This window comes from Salvelinus alpinus, chromosome 28, assembly GCF_045679555.1.
Source record: "Salvelinus alpinus chromosome 28, SLU_Salpinus.1, whole genome shotgun sequence".
NCBI classification, from domain to species: Eukaryota; Metazoa; Chordata; class Actinopteri; order Salmoniformes; family Salmonidae; genus Salvelinus; species Salvelinus alpinus.
Window position 1 is genome coordinate 47,452,252 of NC_092113.1, and position 26,193 is coordinate 47,478,444.

Genomic DNA, 26,193 nt, shown 5'->3' on the forward strand with positions numbered 1-26,193 from the left:
CAACACGGTACGTATCCTTCTGTAAGTTGATGGACTCTGCACTACAGCTAGCCAACAGGGTACGTAGCAAAATATCATACCAACAACATATGACTATGCATTCACTCCTGGAGATGAATGAATCATCTGTTGGCCCACTTCTTCAAGTGAAACACACATAGTAAGCCTTTTTGTGGCTTGCTATCGCAGCAAGCAGTTAATAATGGAATCCTCTTCTATCTCCACTGAAAGTTGACCCTCGCTCTTATTGGCTTATCAACACATTGATAGCTGTGTCTCTATTTGTCCATCATTGATTTTTTTTTGGGGGGGGGGGGGGGGGCGAGCGGTAATTGGTTGTTTTCTTGGAGCAGGACTGTGGAATCCAGTCTAGCTGTGAGAGTAAACACACTTGTGACAGATGGCTAACAGTAGCCAGAACAAGGCTAGAGCAGGCCAGAGCAGGCCAGGGTTACAGCAGGGTAGGGTGGGGTCAGCATGGTGCTGGAGGATAGGGAGGGGGGCTGCCTGGGTGTAGAATGCTGATAGCTTAACTGTGAAGAATGTGGAGAGAGAGTTAGCCAACTAAGAAGACTAAAGGTTAGCTAACAGTGGACTGGAGAGAAAGAGAGGAGAGGTGTTTTTTTTTTCTCTCCTGAACATGTTTCCCCATTTCTCAACCGCCTGTTCTGAGAGAAAGGGGAAGCGGCTGAGTGTGAGAGCAGTTTGGTTCGGCAGGAGAAAGATGAGGATACTGGTTGTTCTGCAGGAGCAGCAGCATGATCACAAAATAAATCAGATGATTGAGGTAAACTAAATATTGTTGTTCTGTGGAATTTGTTTGTAGTTAGATGAGATAAGACAGGTTTTTTTTGTTTTGTTTGGATTTGCTTAGGTTTTACATTCTCACTGAATTGATTTTGACATTGTAGCTGTCTACAGGGTCTAGCTTAACTTGAAATTGAGATGTAGACATGCTAACAACTTGGTTATTACTGTATTCTATTAATGAAACTGAGATGTAGACATGCTAACAACGTGTTTATTACTGTATTCTATTAATGAAGCTGAGATGTAGACATGCTAACAACTCGTTTATTACTGTATTCTATTAATGAAACTGAGATGTAGACATGCTAACAACTCGTTTATTACTGTATTCTATTAATGAAGCTGAGATGTAGACATGCTAACAACTTGGTTATTACTGTATTCTATTAATGAAGCTGAGATGTAGACATGCTAACAACGTGTTTATTACTGTATTCTATTAATGAAACTGAGATGTAGACATGCTAACAACTTGGTTATTACTGTATTCTATTAATGACACTGAGATGTAGACATGCTAACAACTCGTTTATTACTGTATTCTATTAATGACACTGAGATGTAGACATGCTAACAACTCGTTTATTACTGTATTCTATTAATGACACTGAGATGTAGACATGCTAACAACTCGTTTATTACTGTATTCTATTAATGAAACTGAGATGTAGACATGCTAACAACTCGTTTATTACTGTATTCTATTAATGAAGCTGAGATGTAGACATGCTAACAACTTGGTTATTACTGTATTCTATTAATGAAGCTGAGATGTAGACATGCTAACAACGTGTTTATTACTGTATTCTATTAATGAAACTGAGATGTAGACATGCTAACAACTTGGTTATTACTGTATTCTATTAATGACACTGAGATGTAGACATGCTAACAACTCGTTTATTACTGTATTCTATTAATGACACTGAGATGTAGACATGCTAACAACTCGTTTATTACTGTATTCTATTAATGACACTGAGATGTAGACATGCTAACAACTCGTTTATTACTGTATTCTATTAATGACACTGAGATGTAGACATGCTAACAACTCGTTTATTACTGTATTCTATTAATGACACTGAGATGTAGACATGCTAACAACTTGGTTATTACTGTATTCTATTAATGACACTGAGATGTAGACATGCTAACAACGTGTTTATTACTGTATTCTATTAATGACACTGAGATGTAGACATGCTAACAACTTGGTTATTACTGTATTCTATTAATGACACTGAGATATAGACATGCTAACAACGTGTTTATTACTGTATTCTATTAATGACACTGAGATGTAGACATGCTAACAACGTGTTTATTACTGTATTCTATTAATGACACTGAGATGTAGACATGCTAACAACGTGGTTATTACTGTATTCTATTAATGACACTGAGATGTAGACATGCTAACAACTTGGTTATTACTGTATTCTATTAATGAAGCTGAGATGTAGACATGCTAACAACTTGGTTATTACTGTATTCTATTAATGACACTGAGATGTAGACATGCTAACAACGTGGTTATTACTGTATTCTATTAATGAAACTGAGATGTAGACATGCTAACAACGTGTTTATTACTGTATTCTATTAATGACACTGAGATGTAGACATGCTAACAACTCGTTTATTACTGTATTCTATTAATGACACTGAGATGTAGACATGCTAACAACTCGTTTATTACTGTATTCTATTAATGACACTGAGATGTAGACATGCTAACAACTTGGTTATTACTGTATTCTATTAATGAAGCTGAGATGTAGCCATGCTAACAACTCGTTTATTACTGTATTCTATTAATGACACTGAGATGTAGACATGCTAACAACTTGGTTATTACTGTATTCTATTAATGAAGCTGAGATGTAGCCATGCTAACAACATGTTTATTACTGTATTCTATTAATGACACTGAGATGTAGACATGCTAACAACTTGGTTATTACTGTATTCTATTGATCCTGTTGTGAATAGTAGATAGTGTTGGTCATATTAACCGTTGAGATTTAACAGGCACTCTGCATGGTGCCTGTTAAACTGTTAACACACTCTGCATGGTGCCTGTTAAGCTGTTAGCACACTCTGCATGGTGCCTGTTAAACTGTTAACACACTCTGCATGGTGCCTGTTAAACTGTTAACACACTCTGCATGGTGCCTGTTAAACTGTTAACACACTCTGCGTGGTGCCTGTTAAACTGTTAACACACTCTGCGTGGTGCCTGTTAAACTGTTAGCACACTCTGCATGGTGCCTGTTAAACTGTTAACACACTCTGCATGGTGCCTGTTAAACTGTTAACACACTCTGCGTGGTGCCTGTTAAACTGTTAACACACTCTGCGTGGTGCCTGTTAAACTGTTAGCACACTCTGCATGGTGCCTGTTAAACTGTTAACACACTCTGCATGGTGCCTGTTAAACTGTTAACACCCTCTGCGTGGTGCCTGTTAAACTGTTAACACACTCTGCGTGGTGCCTGTTAAACTGTTAGCACACTCTGCATGGTGCCTGTTAAACTGTTAGCACACTCTGCATGGTGCCTGTTAAACTGTTAACACACTCTGCGTGGTGCCTGTTAAACTGTTAGCACACTCTGCACAGTGCCTGTTAAACTGTTAACACACTCTGCGTGGTGCCTGTTAAACTGTTAGCACACTCTGCATGGTGCCTGTTAAACTGCTAACACACTCTGCACGGTGCCTGTTAAACTGTTAACACACTCTGCATGGTGCCTGTTAAACTGTTATCACACTCTGCATGGTGCCTGTTAAACTGTTAACACACTCTGCATGGTGCCTGTTAAACTGTTAACACACTCTGCATGGTGCCTGTTAAACTGTTAACACACTCTGCATGGTGCCTGTTAAACTGTTAACACACTCTGCATGGTGCCTGTTAAACTGTTAACACACTCTGCACGGTGCCTGTTAAACTGTTAGCACACTCTGCATGGTGCCTGTTAAACTGTTAACACACTCTGCACGGTGCCTGTTAAACTGTTAACACACTCTGCATGGTGCCTGTTAAACTGTTATCACACTCTGCATGGTGCCTGTTAAACTGTTAACACACTCTGCAGGGTGCCTGTTAAACTGTTAACACACTCTGCATGGTGCCTGTTAAACTGTTAACACACTCTGCATGGTGCCTGTTAAACTGTTAACACACTCTGCATGGTGCCTGTTAAACTGTTAACACACTCTGCACGGTGCCTGTTAAACTGTTAACACACTCTGCACGGTGCCCGTTAAACTGTTATCACACTCTGCATGGTGCCTGTTAAACTGTTAACACACTCTGCATGGTGCCTGTTAAACTGTTAACACACTCTGCACGGTGCCTGTTAAACTGTTAACACACTCTGCACGGTGCCTGTTAAACTGTTAACACACTCTGCACGGTGCCTGTTAAACTGTTAACACACTCTGCATGGTGCCTGTTAAACTGTTAACACACTCTGCACGGTGCCTGTTAAACTGTTAACACACTCTGCACGGTGCCTGTTAAAGGGACACTTCACCGTTGTTTAACTTAATATTCATCATCTCCAGCACCACCCTCTAACATCATAATATGTGGGGGAAAATGTTCTGTTATAATCTCCACCCGGCACAGCCAGAAGAGGACTGGCCACCCTTCAGAGCCTGGTTCCTCTCTAGGTTTCTTCCTAGGTTCTGGCCTTTTTAGGGAGTTTTTTCCTAGCCACCGTGTTTCTACACCTGCATTGCTTGCTGTTTGGGTGTTTTAGGCTGGGTTTCTGTACAGCACTTCGAGATATTAGCCGATGTACGAAGGGCTATATGAAATAAACTTGATTTGATTTGATTCACCGTTGTTCAACTTAATATTCATCATATCCAGCACCACCCCCTAACATCATAATATGTGGGGGGAAATGTACACACGCGTGACTAAGTCGCTTAGGATAAATGCGTCTGCTGAAAGGCATAGTGTATATTAAAATGCCGGCTTTCTATGTTTTCTATGTTGATTTATTTGAATGTTCTTCTATGGTATGTTAATACTCTGTAAGCATGGCCACGGTGGGGACAATGGGAAAAGAGGAAGGAGTCTAAAAGACACACAGTCTATTTAAAGATCTGTGTCATGTCCATCCATGGAGTTCCGTGTTTTATGACTCCCAAAGTATTGTTCACATTGTGAGTTGAGTTTAGTCAGGTATTTCATCGTTTTTTGGGGGATTTTTCCTTCTGTCTTTTTAGATGTACTCTTATTTTGTTTGTACATTTAGTGATGTGTACCAGTCAGGGGTTGCTTTTTGTTTGTGCTGTTTTGGATTAATATAATGTACAGCATCTATTTGATTAGAGGTTGAAGTCTGTCCACTGGGCAGAGAGAGAGGTGAGAGATCAGTACCATGTTCGACCTTGGCTAGGGTTGCAAAATATTACAGTAACTTTCCCCCAAAATCTTTTATTTTTATTTATTTTTTTATAAATCCTGGTTGGATGGTTTCCAGATTTCATCTTTATTTCCTCCTGATTCCAGGAATCTATTTTCCAACCAGGATTTCTGCAGAACCAGGAAATTTGTGGAAAGTTAACAGAATTTTTGCAACCCGAACCTTGTCTGATATGTAGACATTAGACGGAGTCTGGAATTCACACGATCAGCGTCCCAGGGAAGTTATCACTGGAGTTATGTCTTAATTTGTTGAGACTCCTAGACTTCTGACATCAAAGCACATTCTGTTGTTACTGCCTTCTGATTGGATGAGGGAGAAAGTAGGCCTAAGTACTACAGTTGGGAAGTTGTTGATGGCCTCTAAAAGCTGTTGTATCTTGTTGTTGTTGTTTACACCTTATGAATGTTGTTGTCGTGTGTATACAGCTGCCAGTGTCAAGGAACATGCTGGATGTGTACAGCAGTGGAGGGATGGTTGCTCCTACCGTCACCGTCTCTAACTCCTGTCCTGCTGACTTGCACACCATCAAGACTGAGTTAACCGGTACCGGTAAATAGTTATTCTCTCAATCACCTTTATCCTTCAGTACCCCGTCTCGCTCATATCTCTATCTTTCTCTTGTCTGCCTGGTCTCTAAATCACACTCAATCCCTAGCTGTTTCTTAACTGTCTCTCTATCTCTCTTTTTCTCCCTGTCTCTCAACTTCCTGGCTGTCTATCTCTTACTCTGTCTCTCTCTATCTCTCTATTTCTCCCTGTCTCTCAACTTCCTGACTGTCTATCTCTTACTCTGTCTCTCTCTATCTCTCTTTTTCTCCCTGTCTCTCAACTTCCTGGCTGTCTATCTCTTACTCTGTCTCTCTCTCTCTTACTCTGTCTCTGTCGCTCTCTTATGCTGTCTCTCTCTCTTACTGTCTTTTTCTCTTACTCGGTCTATCTCTCTCTTACCCGGTCTCTCGCTCAGTTTCTGTCTTTCTGTATCTCTCTCCCTCCCCCATTTTGCTCTCTCGCTCTCATTCTCTCTCTCTCTCTCTCTTTTTCTCTCACTCATTCTCTCTTTAAAGTTCTTACTCAGCATTGCTCACCCAGACTTCCCCTGTCCAGTCAGTCAGTCACAACCAGAGCCATCAGTCCTCGTCTATATGTTTCTCAATATAAAGCTCTGCCTCAGCCTTAGAGCCATAGTCATGTTTCTCAATATAAAGCTCTGCCTCCGCTTTCCGCTCAGTCATTCCCTCTTTCTAGTTCATCTCTGGTAATATAGACTGAGTGTACAAAACAATAGGAACATCAAATCAAATCAAGCTTTATTTACACAGCACATTTCAGACATGGAATGCTTTCAGACAATGTGCTTTACAGAAAAAATAAAACAATGAAAATAAAAAATGAAATATTTAAGAGGATAAAAAAAGGAAAAACAAAGTTAAAAAGGTGTGTTTTATTTTAAATATGTCCACAGTTTCATCCCCCTTCAGGTTCTCTGGCAGACTATTCCAGAAGCTGGGGGCATAGTAACTAAAGGCTGCCTCTCCATGCCTCTTGGTCCTAGGCTTTGGGATATTTAAAAGGCTGTCTCTCCATGCCTCTTGGTCCTAGGCTTTGGGATATTTAAAAGGGTGCCTCTCCATGTCTCTTGGTCCTAGGCTTTGGGATATTTAAAAGGCTGTCTCTCCATGCCTCTTGGTCCTAGGCTTTGGGATAGTTAAAAGGCTGTCTCTCCATGTCTCTTGGTCCTAGGCTTTGGGATATTTAAAAGGCTGCCTCTCCAGGCCTCTTGGTCCTAGGCTTTGGGATAGTTAAAAGGCTGCCTCTCCATGTCTCTTGGTCCTAGGCTTTGGGATAGTTAAAAGGCTGTCTCTCCATGTCTCTTGGTCCTAGGCTGGGATATTTAAAAGGCTGCCTCTCCAGGCCTCTTGGTCCTAGGCTGGGATATTTAAAAGGCTGCCTCTCCATGCCTCTTGGTCCTGGGCTTTGGGATAGTTAAAAGGCTGCCTCTCCATGTCTCTTGGTCCTAGGCTTTGGGATATTTAAAAGGCTGCCTCTCCATGTCTCTTGGTCCTAGGCTTTGGGATAGTTATAAGGCTGTCTCTCCATGCCTCTTGGTCCTAGGCTTTGGGATAGTTAAAAGGCTGCCTCTCCATGTCTCTTGGTCCTAGGCTTTGGGATATTTAAAAGGCTGCCTCTCCAGGCCTCTTGGTCCTAGGCTTTGGGATATTTAAAAGGCTGCCTCTCCATGTCTCTTGGTTCTAGGCTTTGGGATATTTAAAAGGCTGCCTCTCCATGCCTCTTGGTCCTAGGCTTTGGGATATTTAAAAGGCTGCCTCTCCATGTCTCTTGGTCCTAGGCTTTGGGATAGTTAAAAGGCCAGTGGACCTGAGGAACCTACTGGGTACATAACTTAAAAGCATGTCTGACATGCATTGGGGTGCACAATCGATTTAAAAACCAATAGAAGAATCTTTCAAATTAATTCTAAAACTCACAAGCTGCCAGTGCATAGACTTTAAAACCCGGTGTAATGTGTTCTGTCCGTCTGGTCTTGGTCAGTAGCCTGCAGCATTCTGTAGGGTTTACAGTTGACCAATGGCTTTCTTGGGTAGACCAGACAGGAGAGCATTACAGTAGTCAAGCCTGCTTGTTATAAAAGGACGAGTCTCTCTGTATCAGCCTGAGAGAGAAACCTTGGCATTGTTCCTCAGGTGGTAAAAAGCTATTTTGGTCACATTCCTAATGTGTGATTTGAAATTGAGTTCAGAATCTAATAACACATATGTGTTTTACCTCGTGTTTTATCTTTATTGCCCGTGAATTAAAATATGTGGCCAGATTCTGTCTCTGTGCTTTTCCTCCAACAATAAGTACCTCATTGTTGTCTTCATTTAGCTGGAGGAAGTTGTGAGCCATCCAAGTATTTTAAATCTAAATCTATTTTAAGTCTAATAATTTATCCATGGAGCTAAAATCCTCTGGTGACACAGACATGTGTCATGCCTGCTCCTGCTCCCAGTCTCTGGCGCTCGAGGGCGCCAGGCGGCCCATCATTACGCACACCTGTCACCATCCTTACGCGCATCAGCGCTTGATGGGACTCACCTGGACTCTATTGCCTTATTGATTGCCTCCCCTATATCTGTCTGCTCCTCAGTTTCATCCCCATGTCTGCATTATTGCCGTTATGTTTCCTCTTGTCCAGACGCTGTCCTTGTTTCGGTTCATGTCCGTTATTCATTAAATGTTTACTCCCTGTACTTGCTTCCCATCTCCCAGCGTCTGTCCTCACAGAAATGTAAAGTTGTGTATCGCCTGCGTAGCAGTGAAAATCAGTGCTGTGCTTTCTGAAAACGTTGCCAAAAGCTGCATTTGGAAAGTATTCAGACTGGTTGACTTTTTCCACATTTTGTTCATTACAGCCTTATTCTAAAATTTATTCAATTAATGTTTTCCTTCATCAATCTACACACAAAACCCATAATGACAAAGTGAAAAACGTTTTTTAGAAATGTTTGCAAATGTATTAAAAATTTAAAAAACGAATACGTTATTTACATAAGTATTCAGACGCTTTTGCTATGAGACTCGAAATTGAGCTCAGGTGCATCCTGTTTCCATTGATCATCTCTGAGATGTTTCTACAACTTGATTGGAGTCCACCTGTGGTAAATTCAATTGATTGGACATGATTTGGAAAGGCACACACCTGTCTATATAAGATCCCACAGTTGACAGTGAATGTCAGAGCAAAAACCAAGCCATGTGGTCGAAGGAATTGTCTGTAGAGCTCCGAGACAGGATGGTGTCGAGGCACAGATCTGGGGAAGGGTACCAAAACATTTACACAGCATTGAAGGTCCCCAAGAATACAGTGGCCTCCATCATTCTTAAATGGAAGAAGTTTGGAACCACCAAGACTCTTCCTAGAAACCTGGCACCATCCCTATGGTGAAGCATGGCGGTGGCAGCATCATGCTGTGGGGATGTTTTTTAGCGGCAGGGACTGTTAGACTAGTCAGGATTGAGGGAAAGAGGAACGGAGCAAAGTACAGAGAGATCCTTGATGAAAACCTGCTCTAGAGCACTCAGGACCTCAGACTGGGGCGAAGATTCACCTTCCAACAGGACAACGACTCTAAGCACACAGCCAAGACAATGCAGGAGTGGCTTCGGGATAAGTCTCTGAATGTCCTTGAGTGGCCCAGCCAAAGCCCGGCGTTGAACCCGATCGAACATCTCTGGAGGGACCTGAAAATAGCTGTGCAGCGATGCTCCCCATCCAACCTGACAGAGCTTGAGAGGATCTGCAGAGAAGAATGGGAGAAACTCCGCAAATACAGGTGTGTCAAGCTTGTAGCGTCAAACCCAAGAAGACTCAATGTTGTAATCGCTGCCCAAGGTGCTTTAAATATTATTTAAAGCACCTTGGGTATTTTAAATTAAAATTTTAAATTATTTTAAATTAGAAAAACATTTGTAAAAAATGTTTTTGCTTTGTCATTATGGGCTATTGTGTGTAGATAGATGAGTGGGGGGGGGAAACAATTTAATACATTTTAGAATAAGGTTGTAACGCAACAAAAAGTCAAAGGGTCTGAATTCTTTCCGGATGTATAGAAACTGAACAGTACCGGACCCAAAATCGCACCTTGTGGAACGCCACCTGGTATGTATTTTCTCTGAGTTATGTTCACACAAAAAAACAATTGACCTGGTTAAATAGGTTCTAACCCAATTTAGAACTGGACCAGAGAGGCCAACCCACCTCTCCAGTCTGTCCAGAAGGACATCATGGTCACCAGTGTCGAATGCCACACTTAAAGAGTACAAGGACAGAGAGTTGTTTTGGCATCTGTGTCGGCTCTAAGACCATTTACCACTTTAACTAAGGCTGTCTCTGTGCTGTGGTGGACTCTTCAAAAAATCATTTATGTGTTTAAAAATCAATTCAATCAGAATTTTGCTTAAAAGTGGAAGGTTGGAGATTGGCAACAATCCTTCAGAAGGGGTTTCACCATAGTAGTTTAGTGCAGTGGGGAAAGTGCCTGTGAACAAGAAGAGATTACCAACAGCTTGCACTTCTTCAAATATGCAATTAAAAACTGTTTTGAAGAAGGTGGTGGGGATGGGATCAAGAAGGCAGGTAGAAGGCTTAAGTTGTGACATCACTTTCCTGAGCATGTCTGTGTCAACCAGGGGAATATGAATCCATCGTGCCCTTTGTGTGGTAGGCTCGGGCACAAATCATTAAACTTCTCATCACGTCTTGACTGATACCCAACCTAATGTTGGTTATCTTATCTCTGAAATATGACACAAACTCATCACATTTAGTATGTGGAGGAAAGTTCACATAGGTGTGCGTGGGGTAGGATTTATCAGGGCATCAATGGTGGAGAAGAGCACTCTCTAATTATTCTGATTATTAGTGATCAAGTTAGTAAAATGAGCCCATCTGGCATTTCTAATGGCCTTGTTATATACGCCAAGTTGCTCTCTCAGAATATCATAATGGACGCGCAACTTTGACTTTCTCCACTTCCGCTCTGCCTTTCTGCAATTTCTCTTAAATATGTATTTTTTATTTAACCTTTATTTAACTAGGCAAGTCAGTTAAGAACCAATTCTTATTTACTTTGACGGCCTACCCCGGCCAAACCCTGACGACGCTGGGCCAATTACGCGACTCCCGATCACGGCCGGTTGTGACACAGCCTGGATTCAAACCAGGGTGTCTGTAGTGACGCCTTTAGCACTGAGATGCAGTGCCTTAGACCGCTGCTCAAATCACGAGCCCAATTGATTAGATTCCCCACTCTCTCCATTTGGATGTGGCCTTTTTCAACTTCACTGGCATTTGACATAGACTGACCAGGTGAATCTGGGAAGGGGGGGGCTGTTCCTAATGTTTTGTACACTCAGTATATCTAATATCACCAGTACTGCACCATCTGTTATGTATCTTATGACTTGTAGTGTGTTTTGTTATTTTAGACATTCTAAACATGCATCAAGTAATGAATGAATTCTTTATTTTTATATTTTTTATATCTCTTTGTATTTATGCTTCAAGCTGTCTTCATCCATGACTCCTAATATTAAATGTCTCTTCTAGTGGTGGAGGCTAAAGCGATGATGAAGGAGCGACAGAAAAAGGACAATCATAACCAGAGTGAGTATAGATTAATACATTTACTGCCAATGGGATGCCTATATTTTAAATGTATTTTATTACGTCTAACACATTTTTTAACAGCACCTTGGTGGTAATGATGACATGTTATTGGTTCTTCCTAGTTGAGAGACGGAGGAGGTTCAACATCAACGATCGCATCAAGGAACTGGGGGCTCTCATCCCCAAATCTAGTGACCCGTGAGTTCCTATGGACAGAAATGAACCCTGACCCTTAGTTACCCTAACCCAAATCTAGTGACCCGTGAGTTCCTATAGACAGAAATGAACCCTGACCCTTAGTTACCCTAACCCAAGTCTAGTGACCCGTGAGTTCCTATGGACAGAAATTAACCCTTAGTTACCTTAACCCAAATCTAGTGACCCGTGAGTTCCTATGGACAGAAATGAACCCTGACCCTTAGTTACCCTAACCCAAATCTAGTGACCTGTGAGTTCCTATGGACAGAAATTAACCCTTAGTTACCTTAACCCAAATCTAGTGACCCGTGAGTTCCTATAGACAGAAATGAACCCTGACCCTTAGTTACCCTAACCCAAATCTAGTGACCTGTGAGTTCCTATGGACAGAAATTAACCCTTAGTTACCTTAACCCAAATCTAGTGACCCGTGAGTTCCTATGGACAGAAATGAACCCTGACCCTTAGTTACCCTAACCCAAATCTAGTGACCCGTGAGTTCCTATAGACAGAAATGAACCCTGACCCTTAGTTACCCTAACCCAAGTCTAGTGACCCGTGAGTTCCTATGGACAGAAATTAACCCTTAGTTACCTTAACCCAAATCTAGTGACCCGTGAGTTGCTATGGACAGAAATGAACCCTGAACCTTAGTTACCCTAACCCAAATCTAGTGACCTGTGAGTTCCTATGGACAGAAATTAACCCTTAGTTACCTTAACCCAAATCTAGTGACCCGTGAGTTCCTATAGACAGAAATGAACCCTGACCCTTAGTTACCCTAACCCAAGTCTAGTGACCCGTGAGTTCCTATGGACAGAAATTAACCCTTAGTTACCTTAACCCAAATCTAGTGACCCGTGAGTTCCTATGGACAGAAATGAACCCTGACCCTTAGTTACCCTAACCCAAATCTAGTGACCCGTGAGTTCCTATAGACAGAAATGAACCCTGACCCTTAGTTACCCTAACCCAAATCTAGTGACCTGTGAGTTCCTATGGACAGAAATTAACCCTTAGTTACCTTAACCCAAATCTAGTGACCCGTGAGTTCCTATAGACAGAAATGAACCCTGACCCTTAGTTACCCTAACCCAAGTCTAGTGACCCGTGAGTTCCTATGGACAGAAATTAACCCTTAGTTACCTTAACCCAAATCTAGTGACCCGTGAGTTCCTATGGACAGAAATGAACCCTGACCCTTAGTTACCCTAACCCAAATCTAGTGACCTGTGAGTTCCTATGGACAGAAATTAACCCTTAGTTACCTTAACCCAAATCTAGTGACCCGTGAGTTCCTATGGACAGAAATGAACCCTGACCCTTAGTTACCCTAACCCAAATCTAGTGACCTGTGAGTTCCTATGGACAGAAATGAACCCTGACCCTTAGTTACCCTAACCCAAATCTAGTGACCTGTGAGTTCCTATGGACAGAAATTAACCCTTAGTTACCCTAACCCAAATCTAGTGACCTGTGAGTATGGACAGAAATGAACCCTGACCCTTATTTACCCTAACCCAAATCTAGTGACCTATGAGTATGGACAGAAATGAACCCTGACCCTTATTTACCCTAACCCAAATCTAGTGACCTGTGAGTATGGACAGAAATGATATAGAGCAGATAACACATTTGCTGTTCTCAAGTGCATGATTTTTCAATCATGACAGACTGTAGATTAAATAACCTATATAGATTACCTATAGATGCTTAAATTGTTAACTGCAACGTCACTGTTCCATTCCCCTAAACCCCCCCCCCCCCCCCCCCCCCCGCTACTATTCATATTTAATCACCTCGCTGTTCCTTTCTCCTCACTGACCCCCGTGCTACGGAGACAGGGAGACGCGTTGGAACAAGGGCACCATCCTGAAGGCGTCTGTGGACTACATCAGGAGGCTGCAGAAGGAGCAGCAGAGAGCCAAGGAGGTGGAGACCAGACAGAGGAAACTGGAGCACAGCAACCGCAGCCTACTGCTACGCATACAGGTTAGGAAAATAACGTCAAACAGGCAATCAGTATGCTGTAAGGAAGGCTGGTAGTCAATCAGTATGCTGCAAGGAAGGCTGGTAGTCAATCAGTATGCTGCAAGGAAGGCTGGTAGTCAATCAGTATGCTGAATGGAAGACTGGTAGTCAATCAGTATGCCGCAAGGAAGGCTGGTAGTCAATCAGTATGCTGCAAGGAAGGCTGATAGTCAATCAGTATGCTGCAAGGAAGGCTGATAGTCAATCAGTATGCTGCAAGGAAGGCTGGTAGTCAATCAGTATGCTGAATGGAAGGCTGGTAGTCAATCAGTATGCCGCAAGGAAGGCTGGTAGTCAATCAGTATGATGCAAGGAAGGCTGGTAGTCAATCAGTATGCTGAAAGGAAGGCTGGTAGTCAATCAGTATGCTGAAAGGAAGGCTGGTAGTCAATCAGTATGCTGAATGGAAGGCTGGTAGTCAATCAGTATGCTGCAAGGAAGGCTGGTAGTCAATCAGTATGCTGAATGGAAGGCTGGTAGTCAATCAGTATGCTGCAAGGAAGGCTGGTAGTCAATCAGTATGCTGCAAGGAAGGCTGGTAGTCAATCAGTATGTCGCAAGGAAGGCTGGTAGTCAATCAGTATGCTGAAAGGAAGGCTGGTAGTCAATCAGTATGCTGCAAGGAAGGCTGGTAGTCAATCAATATGCTGAAAGGAAGGCTGGTAGTCAATCAGTATGTCGCAAGGAAGGCTGGTAGTCAATCAGTATGCTGAATGGAAGGCTGGTAGTCAATCAGTATGCTGCAAGGAAGGCTGGTAGTCAATCAGTATGCTGAAAGGAAGGCTGGTAGTCAATCAGTATGCTGCAAGGAAGGCTGGTAGTCAGTCAGTATGCTGAATGGAAGGCTGGTAGTCAATCAGTATGCTGAAAGGAAGGCTGGTAGTCAGTCAGTATGCTGCAAGGAAGGCTGGTAGTTACTTACGTGTGATATTGGAATGATCTTGTTTCTTTGGAAGTGCTAGAAGTAAATTGTCTCAGGCGAAATCAATAATCCGTGGCGTCCCCCATGGCAGTGCGCTAGGGCCTCTACTATTTCTACTGTACATTAATTAAGGATTTAGGCATGAGAATCTATGCATTATCATGAATAATGCACAGCTAAGGGCTGTTCTTAGGCATGACGCAAATTGTTTTAAAAATGGTCTCATGAACTAAACTGAAGTGTCGACCGTTGTTGTTTCTCTCTACAGGAGCTAGAGATGCAGGCCTGCCTCCACGGCCTCTCCACCCCCGCCTCCTCCTCCCAGGGCTCCTCCTCCTCACACCTCAGCCTATCACAATCCCTGGACCCCAGCACGGGCGACGCCCTCTCCAAGACCCTCCTGTCCCTGAGTGGTGGCCCAGTCCTTCAGGCCACCTCCCCCTCCTTTCTGTCTCCACCCCCCTCGGCCTCGCCGGTTGGCCTGATGAACATGGCTTCTCCTCTGGGCTTCTCTGAGCTGGACGACCCGTCTGCCGCAGCCTTCCACTCCTCCCTGCTACCGGACATGGGTCTTGGGGACATCTTGATGGACCATGGGGGGATAGGGATGTCCCCGGTGTGGGCCCGAGAGCCCTTGCTCTCCTCCATCTCCCCAGGAGCCTCCAAGACCTCCAGCCGCAGGAGCAGCTTCAGCATGGAGGAGGACTTGTGACTGAGTTAAAGGACCCTAGCCCTTACACTGCTAGGCAAGAGCAGCTTCATGCATGGAGGAAGACCTGTGCCTGGGCTGAGTCCAAAACCAACCCCTAGACCAGCGTTTCCCAAACTCGTTCCTCGAGATCCTAAAGGATGCACGTTTTGGTTTGTGCCCTAACACTACACAGCTGATTCAAATGATCAAAGCGTTATGGTTCATTGATTATTTGAATCCACTGTGTAGTGCCAGGGCAAAAACCAAAACGTGCATCCTTTAGGATCCTGAGGACTGAGTTTGGGAGACCCTTCCCTAGACCCTAGCTCCTAGACCATGGCTCCTAGACCCTAGCTCCTAGACCCTAGCTCCTAGACCCTGGCTCCTAGACCCTAGCTCCTAGACCCTAGCTCCTAGACCCTGGCTCCTAGACCCTAGCTCCTAGACCCTGGCTCCTAGACCCTAGCTCCTAGACCCTGGCACCTAGACCCTGGCACCTAGACCCTGGCTCCTAGACCCTGGCTCCTAGATCCTGGCTCCTAGACCCTGGCTCCTACACCCTGGCTCCTAGACCCTGGCTCCTACACCCTAGCTCCTAGACCCTAGACACAAGGTTATTTGTAGATCAGTCAGTCTGCAATGTAGTTCACCTGGAGCACGACTTAAGGCCCTAAGCCTATCAGAGGACTGGGGTGGAGCCTCCACATACCATGCATGGCCCCGTCCATCAATCACAGAGTCGGGGTCAAAGGTCTTAGTTTAGTCTAAGATTTGCAAAATTCTAGTCCCCAGGTTTTCTAGAAATCCTGGCAGGAAGGTTCCAGAAATCCTTAAAAGGATCCCAAATGAATTGCAGAATACGTGAGAGTAGGTGATACGCGTTACATAGACATTAACCTATTTTTATGTCTGTTTTTTTTTTAATTGGATAGTTCTGTGAATGACACGCACTCTCAACCAGGGATTGGCCAGCTAGAGGTGTGGGGACTCCAGTCCTCAGGGGTCTGATTTGGGTCTCGCTTTTTTTCTCCATCCTTAGCAAACAAAAGCTGATTTAAACTAATTGCATTCTAAACTGACGATAATGATTAGTTGATTATTGAAGTCGGGTGGTTTATCTGGGACTGTGTCTCTAATCAGCCCCCCCCGAGGACTGGAGTTGCCCATCCCTGGTCTATATGATAGATAAAGAAACTGGAGTTGGGAGTTCCAATGGAACAACAGTTCAGAAAGCCACAAATATAAGAAATTAAAAAACCATTATTTGTATGTAATGATGAGACCTCAGCATTTGTGTAACTCTGCAAAACAAAAAGGGGGTGGCATTATTCTGTGTTGAAACAGCCAGATTAACTGTCTGTGTATCCCAAATAGCACCCTATTCCCTACACTGGATACTACTGGAGTGCAGTATATAGGAAATAGGTGGCAATTTGGGATACGTCATAGTGCAGCACTTTTCATTGGTAGACATGTTGAATAGATGAGTGTTATGCTTTTAAAGAGTCCCACAGGAGAACCAGTCTGAGCAGCCAGCCATATAGTAGACTAAACAGTTACTGTGTTTGTAGACCCAATGTTCTATTGTCTTCAACAACAAGACAGTTAAGAGTAGATTAACCCTGAACTTTATCACTCCCTGTTCCTGTTCCTGTCTGGGGTCAATGCAGTTCAGGGGTTGAAAAAAACAACAAAAACAGAACGTAATGAGAATGTTTTTAGTTTTTATTAAGGAATTCAATTGTTTTAATTCTCTTCTTAGATTTTACAGATTGAAAATGAAATTGACCCCTAACCCTACTCTCAGTCACTACACTGCAGTAGTTTAGCTGTTAGAAGCACCTATGGAATTGACCCCTAACCCCACTGTCAGTCAGTAAACTGCAGTAATGTAGCTGTTAGAAGCACCTATGAGGTGTTATGAGTGCTTATATACCCCATGTAGGTACACTACCAGTCAACAGTTTTAGAACACCTACTCATTCAAGGGTTTTTCTTTATTTTTACTATTTTCTACATTGTAGAATACTAGTGAAGACATCAAAACATATGGAATCACGTAGTAACCAAAAAAGTGTTAAAAGAAATCAAAATATATTTTATATTTGAGATTCTTCAAAGTAAGCCACCCTTTGCCTTGATGACAGCGTTGCTGTGTCCAAACTTTTGACTGGTACTGTATTACACGGGACGTGACAATAAGGAAATAAGAGCCGGGTCTGTTATGTTGTGATTTTAAGGCTGACATTCTATAGCCTGGTTCCAGGTCTGTTTTGTACTGTGTAAAGTAGCAAAACAGCACAAACCAATCTGGGACCAGGCTAGATGTTTTAAATTTGATATAAGGTATTTGGTATTGGTATTTATTAGGATCCCCGTTAAGCAGTTGCCAAAGCAGCAGATAGTTTTCCTGGGGTCCACAGATTTTATTTTCAGGGATGATGTGATATAAGATGATGCACCTCACAATAACAAAGGGCTTGTTTCAGCTACCGACGACTGGTTGCCATTCATATTATAACAGATACTTAACACTGGTTTCGCCATGGGTTCAGGTTGGAATCCAGGCTTGTATAATATATAATAATATGGCATTTAGCAGATGTTTTTATCCTCTCTGTATATATATATTTTACGTATGGGTGGTCCCAGACATTGAACCCACTACCCGGGCATTGTAAGTGCCATGCTCAACCGACTGAGCTACAAAGGACAACATGTTTGAACACTGGCTGCATGGCCGTGCTGACGACTTCTACATAACACGATGAGTCTGCTTTGATTTTGTAGAGGAAACAAGTTGTTTTACAAATTGTAGATTACATTTTTATTCACCTGTAATCCGTCTCCTGTTGTAGCTGTACCTACCGATATGTGATCTAATCTGTCTCCACTTGTAGCTTCGATCACGTGGATTTGGGATATGTTCCGCATTGCGTCAAACAACATCATTGACGAATACGCTGATTCGGTGAGTGAATTCATTAGAAAGTGCATTGGCGATGTCGTACCCACAGCAACTATTAAAACATTCTCCAACCAGAAACCGTGGATTGATGGCAGCATTCGCGCGAAACTGAAAGTGCGAACCACTGCTTTTAATCAGGGCAAGGTGACCGGAAACATGACCGAATACAAACAGTGTAGCTATTCCCTGCGCAAGGCAATCAAACAAGCTAAGCTAAGGGCCAGATGTATACAGAATGGTGTCGTCTGCGTAGAGGTGGATCAGAGAATCACCAGCAGCAAGAGCGACATCATTGATATATACAGAGAAAAGAGCCGGCCCGAGAATTGAACCCTGTGGCACCCCCATAGAGACTGCCAGAGGTCCAGACAACAGGCCCTCCTATTTGACACACTGAACTCTGTCTGAGAAGTAGTTGGTGAACCAGGCGATGCAGTCATTTGAGAACCCAAGGCTATTGAGTCTGCCGATAAGAATACGGTGATTGACAGAGTCGAAAGCGTTGGCCAGGTCGATGAAGATGGCTGCACAGTACTGTCTTTTATCGATGGCGGTTATGATATCGTTTCGGACCTTGAGCGTGGCTGAGGTGCACCCATGACCAGCTCGGAAACCAGATTGCATAGTGGAGAAGGTACGGTGGGATTCGAAATGGTCGGTGATCTGTTTATTAACTTGTCTTTCAAAGATTTTAGAAAGGCAGGGCAGGATGGATATAGGTCTATAACAGTTTGGGTCTAGAGTATCACCTCCTTTGAAGAAGGGGATGACCGCGGCAGCTTTCCAATATTTGGGGATCTGAGACGATACGAAAGAACAGACTGGTAATAGGGGTTGCAACAATTTCGGGCGGATCATTTTAGAAAGAGAGGCTCCAGATTGTCTAGCCCGACTGATTTGTAGGGATCCAGATTTTGCCGCTCTTTCAAAACATCAGCTGTCTGGATTTGGGTGACGGGGGGGTTTGGGCAAGTTGCTGCAGGGGGTGCTGAGATGTTGGCCGGGGTAGGGATAGCCAGGTGGAAAGCATGGCCAGCCGTAGAAAAATGCTTATTGAAATTATTGATTATTGTAGATTTATCGGTGTTGACAGTGTCTCTTAGCGTCAGTGCAGTGGGCAGTTGGGAGGAGGTGCTCTTATTCTCCATGGACTTTACAGTGTCCCAGAAACTTTTTGGAGTTTGTGCTACAGGATGCACATTTCTGTTTGAAAAAGCTAGCCTTTGCTTTCCTAACTGACTCTGTATATTGGTTCCTGACTTCCCTGAAACGTTGCATATCACGGGGGCTATTCGATGCTAATGCAGGACGCCACAGGATGTTTTTGTGTTGGTCAAGGGCAGACAAATCTGGAGTGAACCAAGGGTTATATCTGTTCTTAGTTGTAAATTTTTTGAAAGGGGCATGCTTATTTAAGATGGAGAGAAAAGCACTTTTGAAGAGCAACCAGGCATCCTCTACTGATGGGATGAGGTCAATATCCTTCCAGGATACCCGGGCCAGGTCAATTAGAAAGGCCTGCACGCTGAAGTGTTTTAGGGAGCGTTTGACAGTGATGAGGGGTGGTCATTTGACTACAGACCCATTACGGACGCAGGCAATGAGGCAGTGATCGCTGAGATCCTGGTTGAAGACAGAAGAGGTGTATTTAGAAGGCAAGTTGGTCAGATGTACAGTCCCTGGTTCAAATCCAGGCTGTATCACATCCGGCCGTGATTGGGAGTCCCCATAGGGCGGCGCACAATTGACCCAGCGTCATCCGGGCCGTCATTGTAAATAAGAATTTGTTCTTAACTGACTTGCCTAGTTAAATAAAGGTTACACATCACACTGACCCAAAAAGTTATTTTGTTGGCATTTACGTATGTCCCAATTACCAGTAAAACATAATCGAAACCTATTTAATTAATTTACTTGCTGTTTCGTTGTTCATTTGTTCCGTCGTTTCATTCTCAACCAGGGTTTCTATGGAACGCCGGGTCTAGGAGCCAGGACCTGAATATGACTGCATGTCACATAATAATTTTAACTAATAATGCTAACTTATTGTAGCAGGCATTAGGCTATAAAACATTAACACAGGTCTCATTAATATGGAACGCCGTTTGGGTCTTTGCTTGTCAAAAAATATACACATCAAATAAGCTTGTTGACCAATCAGGACCTGCATATGACGTTTAATAACCACAGCTTAGGTTCTGTTTTATGCAAATGACATCTAGTTTGTTTTGTGTTTGTTTATGTATGCAAATAGAAATTGTACATAACTCGATATAGCGTAATGTTCTGAAACAACGTTTATTAACACATATTTTAGAGCTATATATCTTTTATTATGTAAAAGCATTGCCTATATTTTGGCCTTAATTCGTTGTTTTTTTTTAATGAAATATATAGTGTCTCATTTTACTCTTTTAAATGTATTTGACTCGGAGTGTGTGTGTGTGTGTGTGTGTGTGTGTGTGTGTGTGTGTGTGTGTGTGTGTGTGTGTGTGTGTGTGTGTGTGTGTGTGTGTGTGTGTGTGTGTGTGTGTGTGTGTGTGTGTGTGTGTGTGTGTGTGTGTGTGTGGAGAAATACAGTCTGTTTGTCCTTATCATGCCAAAACAATGTTTGGGAATGACACAAAAATACAAGGAGAGGAAGGTTAGCACAAAACAGATTCTGCATTTCAGGCTTATGGGGAACAGGGTTGGGACTGGGGAACAGGGTTGGGACTGGGGAACAGGGTTGGGACTGGGGAACAGGGTTGGGACTGGGGAACAGGGTTGGGACTGGGGAACAGGGTTGGGACTGGGGAACAGGGGGCTGGTTGGGACTGGGGAACAGGGTTGGGACTGGGGAACAGGGTTGGGACTGGGGAACAGGGTGCTGGTTGGGACTGGGGAACAGGGGGCTGGTTGGGACTGGGGAACAGGGTTGGGACTGGGGAACAGGGTTGGGACTGGGGAACAGGGTTGGGACTGGGGAACAGGGGGCTGGTTGGGACTGGGGAACAGGGTTGGGACTGGGGAACAGGGTTGGGACTGGGGAACAGGGTTGGGACTGGGGAACAGGGTGATGGTTTAGAAGATAGATTTGGCTGAAGCTAAAAGTAAACCAAATTATGATTGGTAATTTTATTTTGACACGATTCAGTATATTTGTCTATGATATGTTTGGTTGTAGATGTACAGCAATAACGGGTTACCTGCCTGTCTGGTTACCTGGATGTAAAGTGTCACTTTATGTGTATCAAAAACCATAAACCCTCCACCCACTTTGCTGATGATTGGTCTTTATCAGGATACCCCTCACACACACACACACACACACCATCAGATCAAGGTACTCAACTCACTGTTTGTAGATATTGGATCATGAAAGAGATTTTTGTACCAGTTGTTTCACTCCTCGTCAACAACATCATTGTCATATTGCATGTGGTCTAAGATGTTTACTTTTGACTCCACTTAGAAAGATAACAAACAGGCTTCTTGACTTGTTCATCGTTTCATTTTTATAGAATCTTTGATAAAGAATGATTAAACGACAAAGAGAGCAACATCGTTTGTGTTTTATTTTTCTGAATCCTGAAGTTGTTACCCTCAGTGTTAATCCCTCAGTAAACAGGTTGTGTTAATCCCTCAGTAAACAGGTTGTGTTAATCCCTCAGTAAACAGGTTGTGTTAATCCCTCAGTAAACAGGTTGTGTTAATCCCTCAGTAAATAGGTTGTGTTAATCCCTCAGTAAACAGGTTGTGTTAATCCCTCAGTAAACAGGATGTGTTAATCCCTCAGTAAACAGGTTGTGTTAATCCCTCAGTAAGCAAATTGTGTTAATCCCTCAGTAAACAGGTTGTGTTAATCCCTCAGTAAGCAAATTGTGTTAATCCCTCAGTAAACAGGTTGTGTTAACCCCTCAGTAAACAGGTTGTGTTAATCCCTCAGTAAGCAAATTGTGTTAATCCCTCAGTAAACAGGTTGTATTAATCCCCTAGTAAACGGGTTGTGTTAATCCTTCAGTAAACAGGTTGTGTTAATCCCTCAGTAAACAGGTTGTGTTAATCCCCCAGTAAACAGGTTGTGTTAATCCCTCAGTAAACAGGTTGTGTTAATCCTTCAGTAAACAGGTTGTGTTAATCCCTCAGTAAACAGGTTGTGTTAATCCCTCAGTAAACAGGTTGTGTTAATCCCTCAGTAAACAGGTTGTGTTAATCCCTCAGTAAACAGGTTGTGTTAATCCCTCAGTAAACAGGTTGTGTTAATCCCTCAGTAAACATGTTGTGTTAATCCTTCAGTAAACAGGTTGTGTTAATCCCTCAGTAAACAGGTTGTGTTAATCCCTCAGTAAACAGGTTGTGTTAATCCCTCAGTAAACAGGTTGTGTTAATCCCCCAGTAAACAGGTTGTGTTAATCCCTCAGTAAACAGGTTGTGTTAATCCCTCAGTAAACAGGTTGTGTTAATCCCTCAGTAAACAGGTTGTGTTAATCAGTCTATGGCAATTTTTGGACCTTCCTTTGTCACCGCCTAGTATATAGGTCCTGGATGGCAGGAAGCTTGGCCCCAGTGATGTACTGGGCCGTATGTACTATCTTCTGTAGCGTCTTCCAGTCAGATGCTGAGTGGTTGCCATACCAGCTAATGCAACTAGTCAGGATGCTCTCGATGGTGCAGCTGTAGAACTTCTTGAGGATCTGGGGACCCATGCCAAATCTTTTCAGTCTCCTGAGGGGGAAAAGGTGTTGTCGTGCCCTCTTCACGACTGTCTTGGTGTGTTTGGACCATGATAGTTTGTTGGTGATGTGGACACTAAGGAACTTGAAACTCTCAACCCGCTCCACTTCAGTCCCGTCAATGTTATTTGGGGCCTGTTCGCCCCTCCTTTTCCTATAGTCCACGATCAGCTCCTTTGTCTTGTTCACATTGAGAGAGATGTTGTTAATTTGAGAGGGCCTATAATACATAATAATCACATTGGTGGTAACACTATTTGGATAGAGCATCTACAGATGGACTATCTATCAGTAACATGTCGACTGTGTGTCTGTTGACTTTCAACAAGAAAGTGTCTATAGTTTATGTTCAAAAAACGATTAGCAGCATTTCAACAGCCTACCTTTAGCCGTTCAGTAGCATTTTAACAGCCTACCTTTAGCCGTTCAGTAGCATTTCAACAGCCTACCTTAAGCCGTTCAGTAGCATTTCAACAGCCTACCTTTAGCCGTTCAGTAGCATTTCAACAGCCTACCTTTAGCCGTTCAGTATTCACCCGCTATTCACCTACTATTCACACGCTATTCACCCGCTATTCACATGTATAAAGCCATGGGTTAAAGAACTGAATGAGGCAATTGTCAGAATGAATCAAAGCACTATTTCTTTGTTTTTTAAAATGATTTATAAATACTTTCCTAACCCTTAATAATCTACAAAATCAAGAGTATTTTTTTAAATATACCAGTTGGTGCTGAAACTGAGACGAATTTGCAAATGTTTACATGGCTTTCATTCATTGATCCCTAATTTCTGAACCCGTTCTCTCAATGTATTCTAGTGAGTCTGTCGACAAAAATTCGAACTTAAAATTTTTATTTAAAAAGTACTCAAATGAAAGGGTTCATCTGTCTAGCAGTTTAGGATGGTTTAAGATAAATGTACTGAACATTGAATGAAAATTCCACGAGAAATATGTTGGGTCAGCAAATTGGTGGGTTTTCAGACGTATAATTATATGTTTTACACAGAGCGTGCAAGTGAACAACGCCTGCAAAACCCGTTATACACCATAAATGAAATCTGATTACCAACTACTGAGTAGCGAAGGCGTGTTTGTTTTTTTCACTAGTATTATCGACTGTAACACGGTACTGTTGTCCTGCAACAAGGAAGGAAAACGTGTTTGTCCGCTAATCTTAGTTGGAAGGTTAGTAGCTCCTCCTTTCTCTTCATCTCTGTGATCTCTCCTTGAATATCACCCACCATCTTTTCTGAGCATAATGTTGCCAGATCTGTGAGTTGTTTACGTAAAGGCAACACCTGTCCGTCTGCTACGGAGAACTCGGCAATGGGAGCCGGTGGCGGCCACCGTGTTCCTGGATACATCCGCCTTTCGTTAAAGCCGCCGTCATATCTTAGCCCTTCTTCGTTAGGTTCAGCAGCCGCTGGTATCTGGTGACAACGTCTTTGATGTTGCCTGCTGAACCAATAGAAAAGCAGAATAGAAAACCACTCTGCTACAATGTTTCAATATGTGCTGCTGCTCTTGGCATTGGCTCATCGTGTTTGGTGGCTGATCCACTGTGCGGAAAGTAGGAGGGAGATGCATTCTGGGAGGCACAAGCATATACATGACCGTTGTTCAAAATGCTATTGCGGATAATTACCGTTTTATAACGCAACTACTGCTGTTGTAGTTACAGAGAGGAGAGTCACAGCAAGGGCATAGCTTTATGTTGTGGGGTCAGGGTCAATAGGCCCGGTGTCATCACCCCTATTGGGGTGGTGGGGGGATTAAATTGAAAAGATTGTTTCTGGTGAATTATGAAGGAAAATACATACAAACATGTCCTGGTAATTTGGTCAATATACCCCAATCACAACTGAAACACCAATATGTTTATATATTACTTTATACTGTGTTTCTTACCCGTAATAGTCACCAACACACTAGTTATGTCACTACATTTAAATGTTAAAGCCCCTTCGCCACACTTGGCTAGTACATGGTCTTGAATGACACGTTTCTTATACCCAATTAACTTACAAGGAGTTGGTTACACAATTTAAATACGGCATTAATTCATAAAATAATATAGTGACAGACAAAATCTAACTTTTCAATACGGCATCATGCTCAACCAATCAGTATAGTATGTCATGCTCAAGAATGAACTCACTGTCATTCACCAATCACCATCAAGTAAAAAACACACATTCAATAACAGTCCATAACCAAATATGGGCATACAGTGGTACCGAGACGGGTCAGATCTTCAGTCTCAATTCACTTCAATGCACCAAATCCCTGTTTACACCTGTCACTACCAGCAATAACATTCTGACATGTTTGTTTTTCCTATCTATGTAATCCAGCTTCTCCTGGTGGATATGACATACAGCAACATGAGCACAGCCACGTCTCCTACCTCCTGAGGGCACCAAAGCTCCTTTCTGGTTCAGAGGAGGAAACGGCTATGACAAGGAGCAACCTGGCCAGAAATTCAACATTGGGAAATAAGCTACACACTTCTACTGCCAGTCCTCTTAGAATTTCTACAGCCTCTACACTAGAACTGAATGAGTAGTTGAGTACAGCCTCTACACTAGAACTGAATGAGTAGTTGAGTGTAGCCTCTACACTAGAACTGAATGAGTAGTTGAGTGTGGCCTCTACACTAGAACTGAATGAGTAGTTGAGTACAGCCTCTACAGTAGAACTGAATGAGTAGTTGAGTACAGCCTCTACACTAGAACTGAATGAGTAGTTGAGTACAGCCTCTACACTAGAACTGAATGAGTAGTTGAGTGTAGCCTCTACACTAGAACTGAATGAGTAGTTGAGTGTGGCCTCTACACTAGAACTGAATGAGTAGTTGAGTACAGCCTCTACAGTAGAACTGAATGAGTAGTTGAGTACAGCCTCTACACTAGAACTGAATGAGTAGTTGAGTACAGCCTCTACACTAGAACTGAATGAGTAGTTGAGTGTGTCCTCTACACTAGAACTGAATGAGTAGTTGAGTACAGCCTCTACACTAGAACTGAATGAGTAGTTGAGTACAGCCTCTACACTAGATCTGAATGAGTAGTTGAGTACAGCCTCTACACTAGAACTGAATGAGTAGTTGAGTACAGTCTCTACACTAGAACTGAATGAGTAGTTGAGTACCGCCTCTACACTAGAACTGAATGAGTAGTTGAGTGCAGCCTCTCTATACTAGAACTGAATGAGTAGTTGAGTACAGCCTCTACACT

General features: G+C 42.9%; 1 protein-coding gene across 11 annotated transcripts in view; it reads left to right on the forward strand.

Annotated features, from left to right (window-relative positions):
* Positions 1-20,826, forward strand: part of LOC139557951 (transcription factor E3-like) — a 55,880-nt gene extending 35,054 nt beyond the window's left edge. For 8 of the 11 annotated variants that reach the window (XM_071373324.1, XM_071373321.1, XM_071373319.1 and 5 more), the window contains 5 exons: positions 5,684-5,807; positions 11,368-11,424; positions 11,550-11,625; positions 13,449-13,617; positions 14,847-20,826. In XM_071373324.1, coding sequence (XP_071229425.1) covers positions 5,684-5,807; positions 11,368-11,424; positions 11,550-11,625; positions 13,449-13,617; positions 14,847-15,290 — 870 coding nt within the window. In that variant the 3' untranslated portion in view covers positions 15,291-20,826. The remainder of the gene's footprint in view (positions 1-5,683; positions 5,808-11,367; positions 11,425-11,549; positions 11,626-13,448; positions 13,618-14,846) is intronic. The other 3 variants (XM_071373315.1, XM_071373314.1, XM_071373316.1) reach the window with 3 other exon arrangements.
* The last annotated feature ends 5,367 nt before the right edge of the window (positions 20,827-26,193 follow it).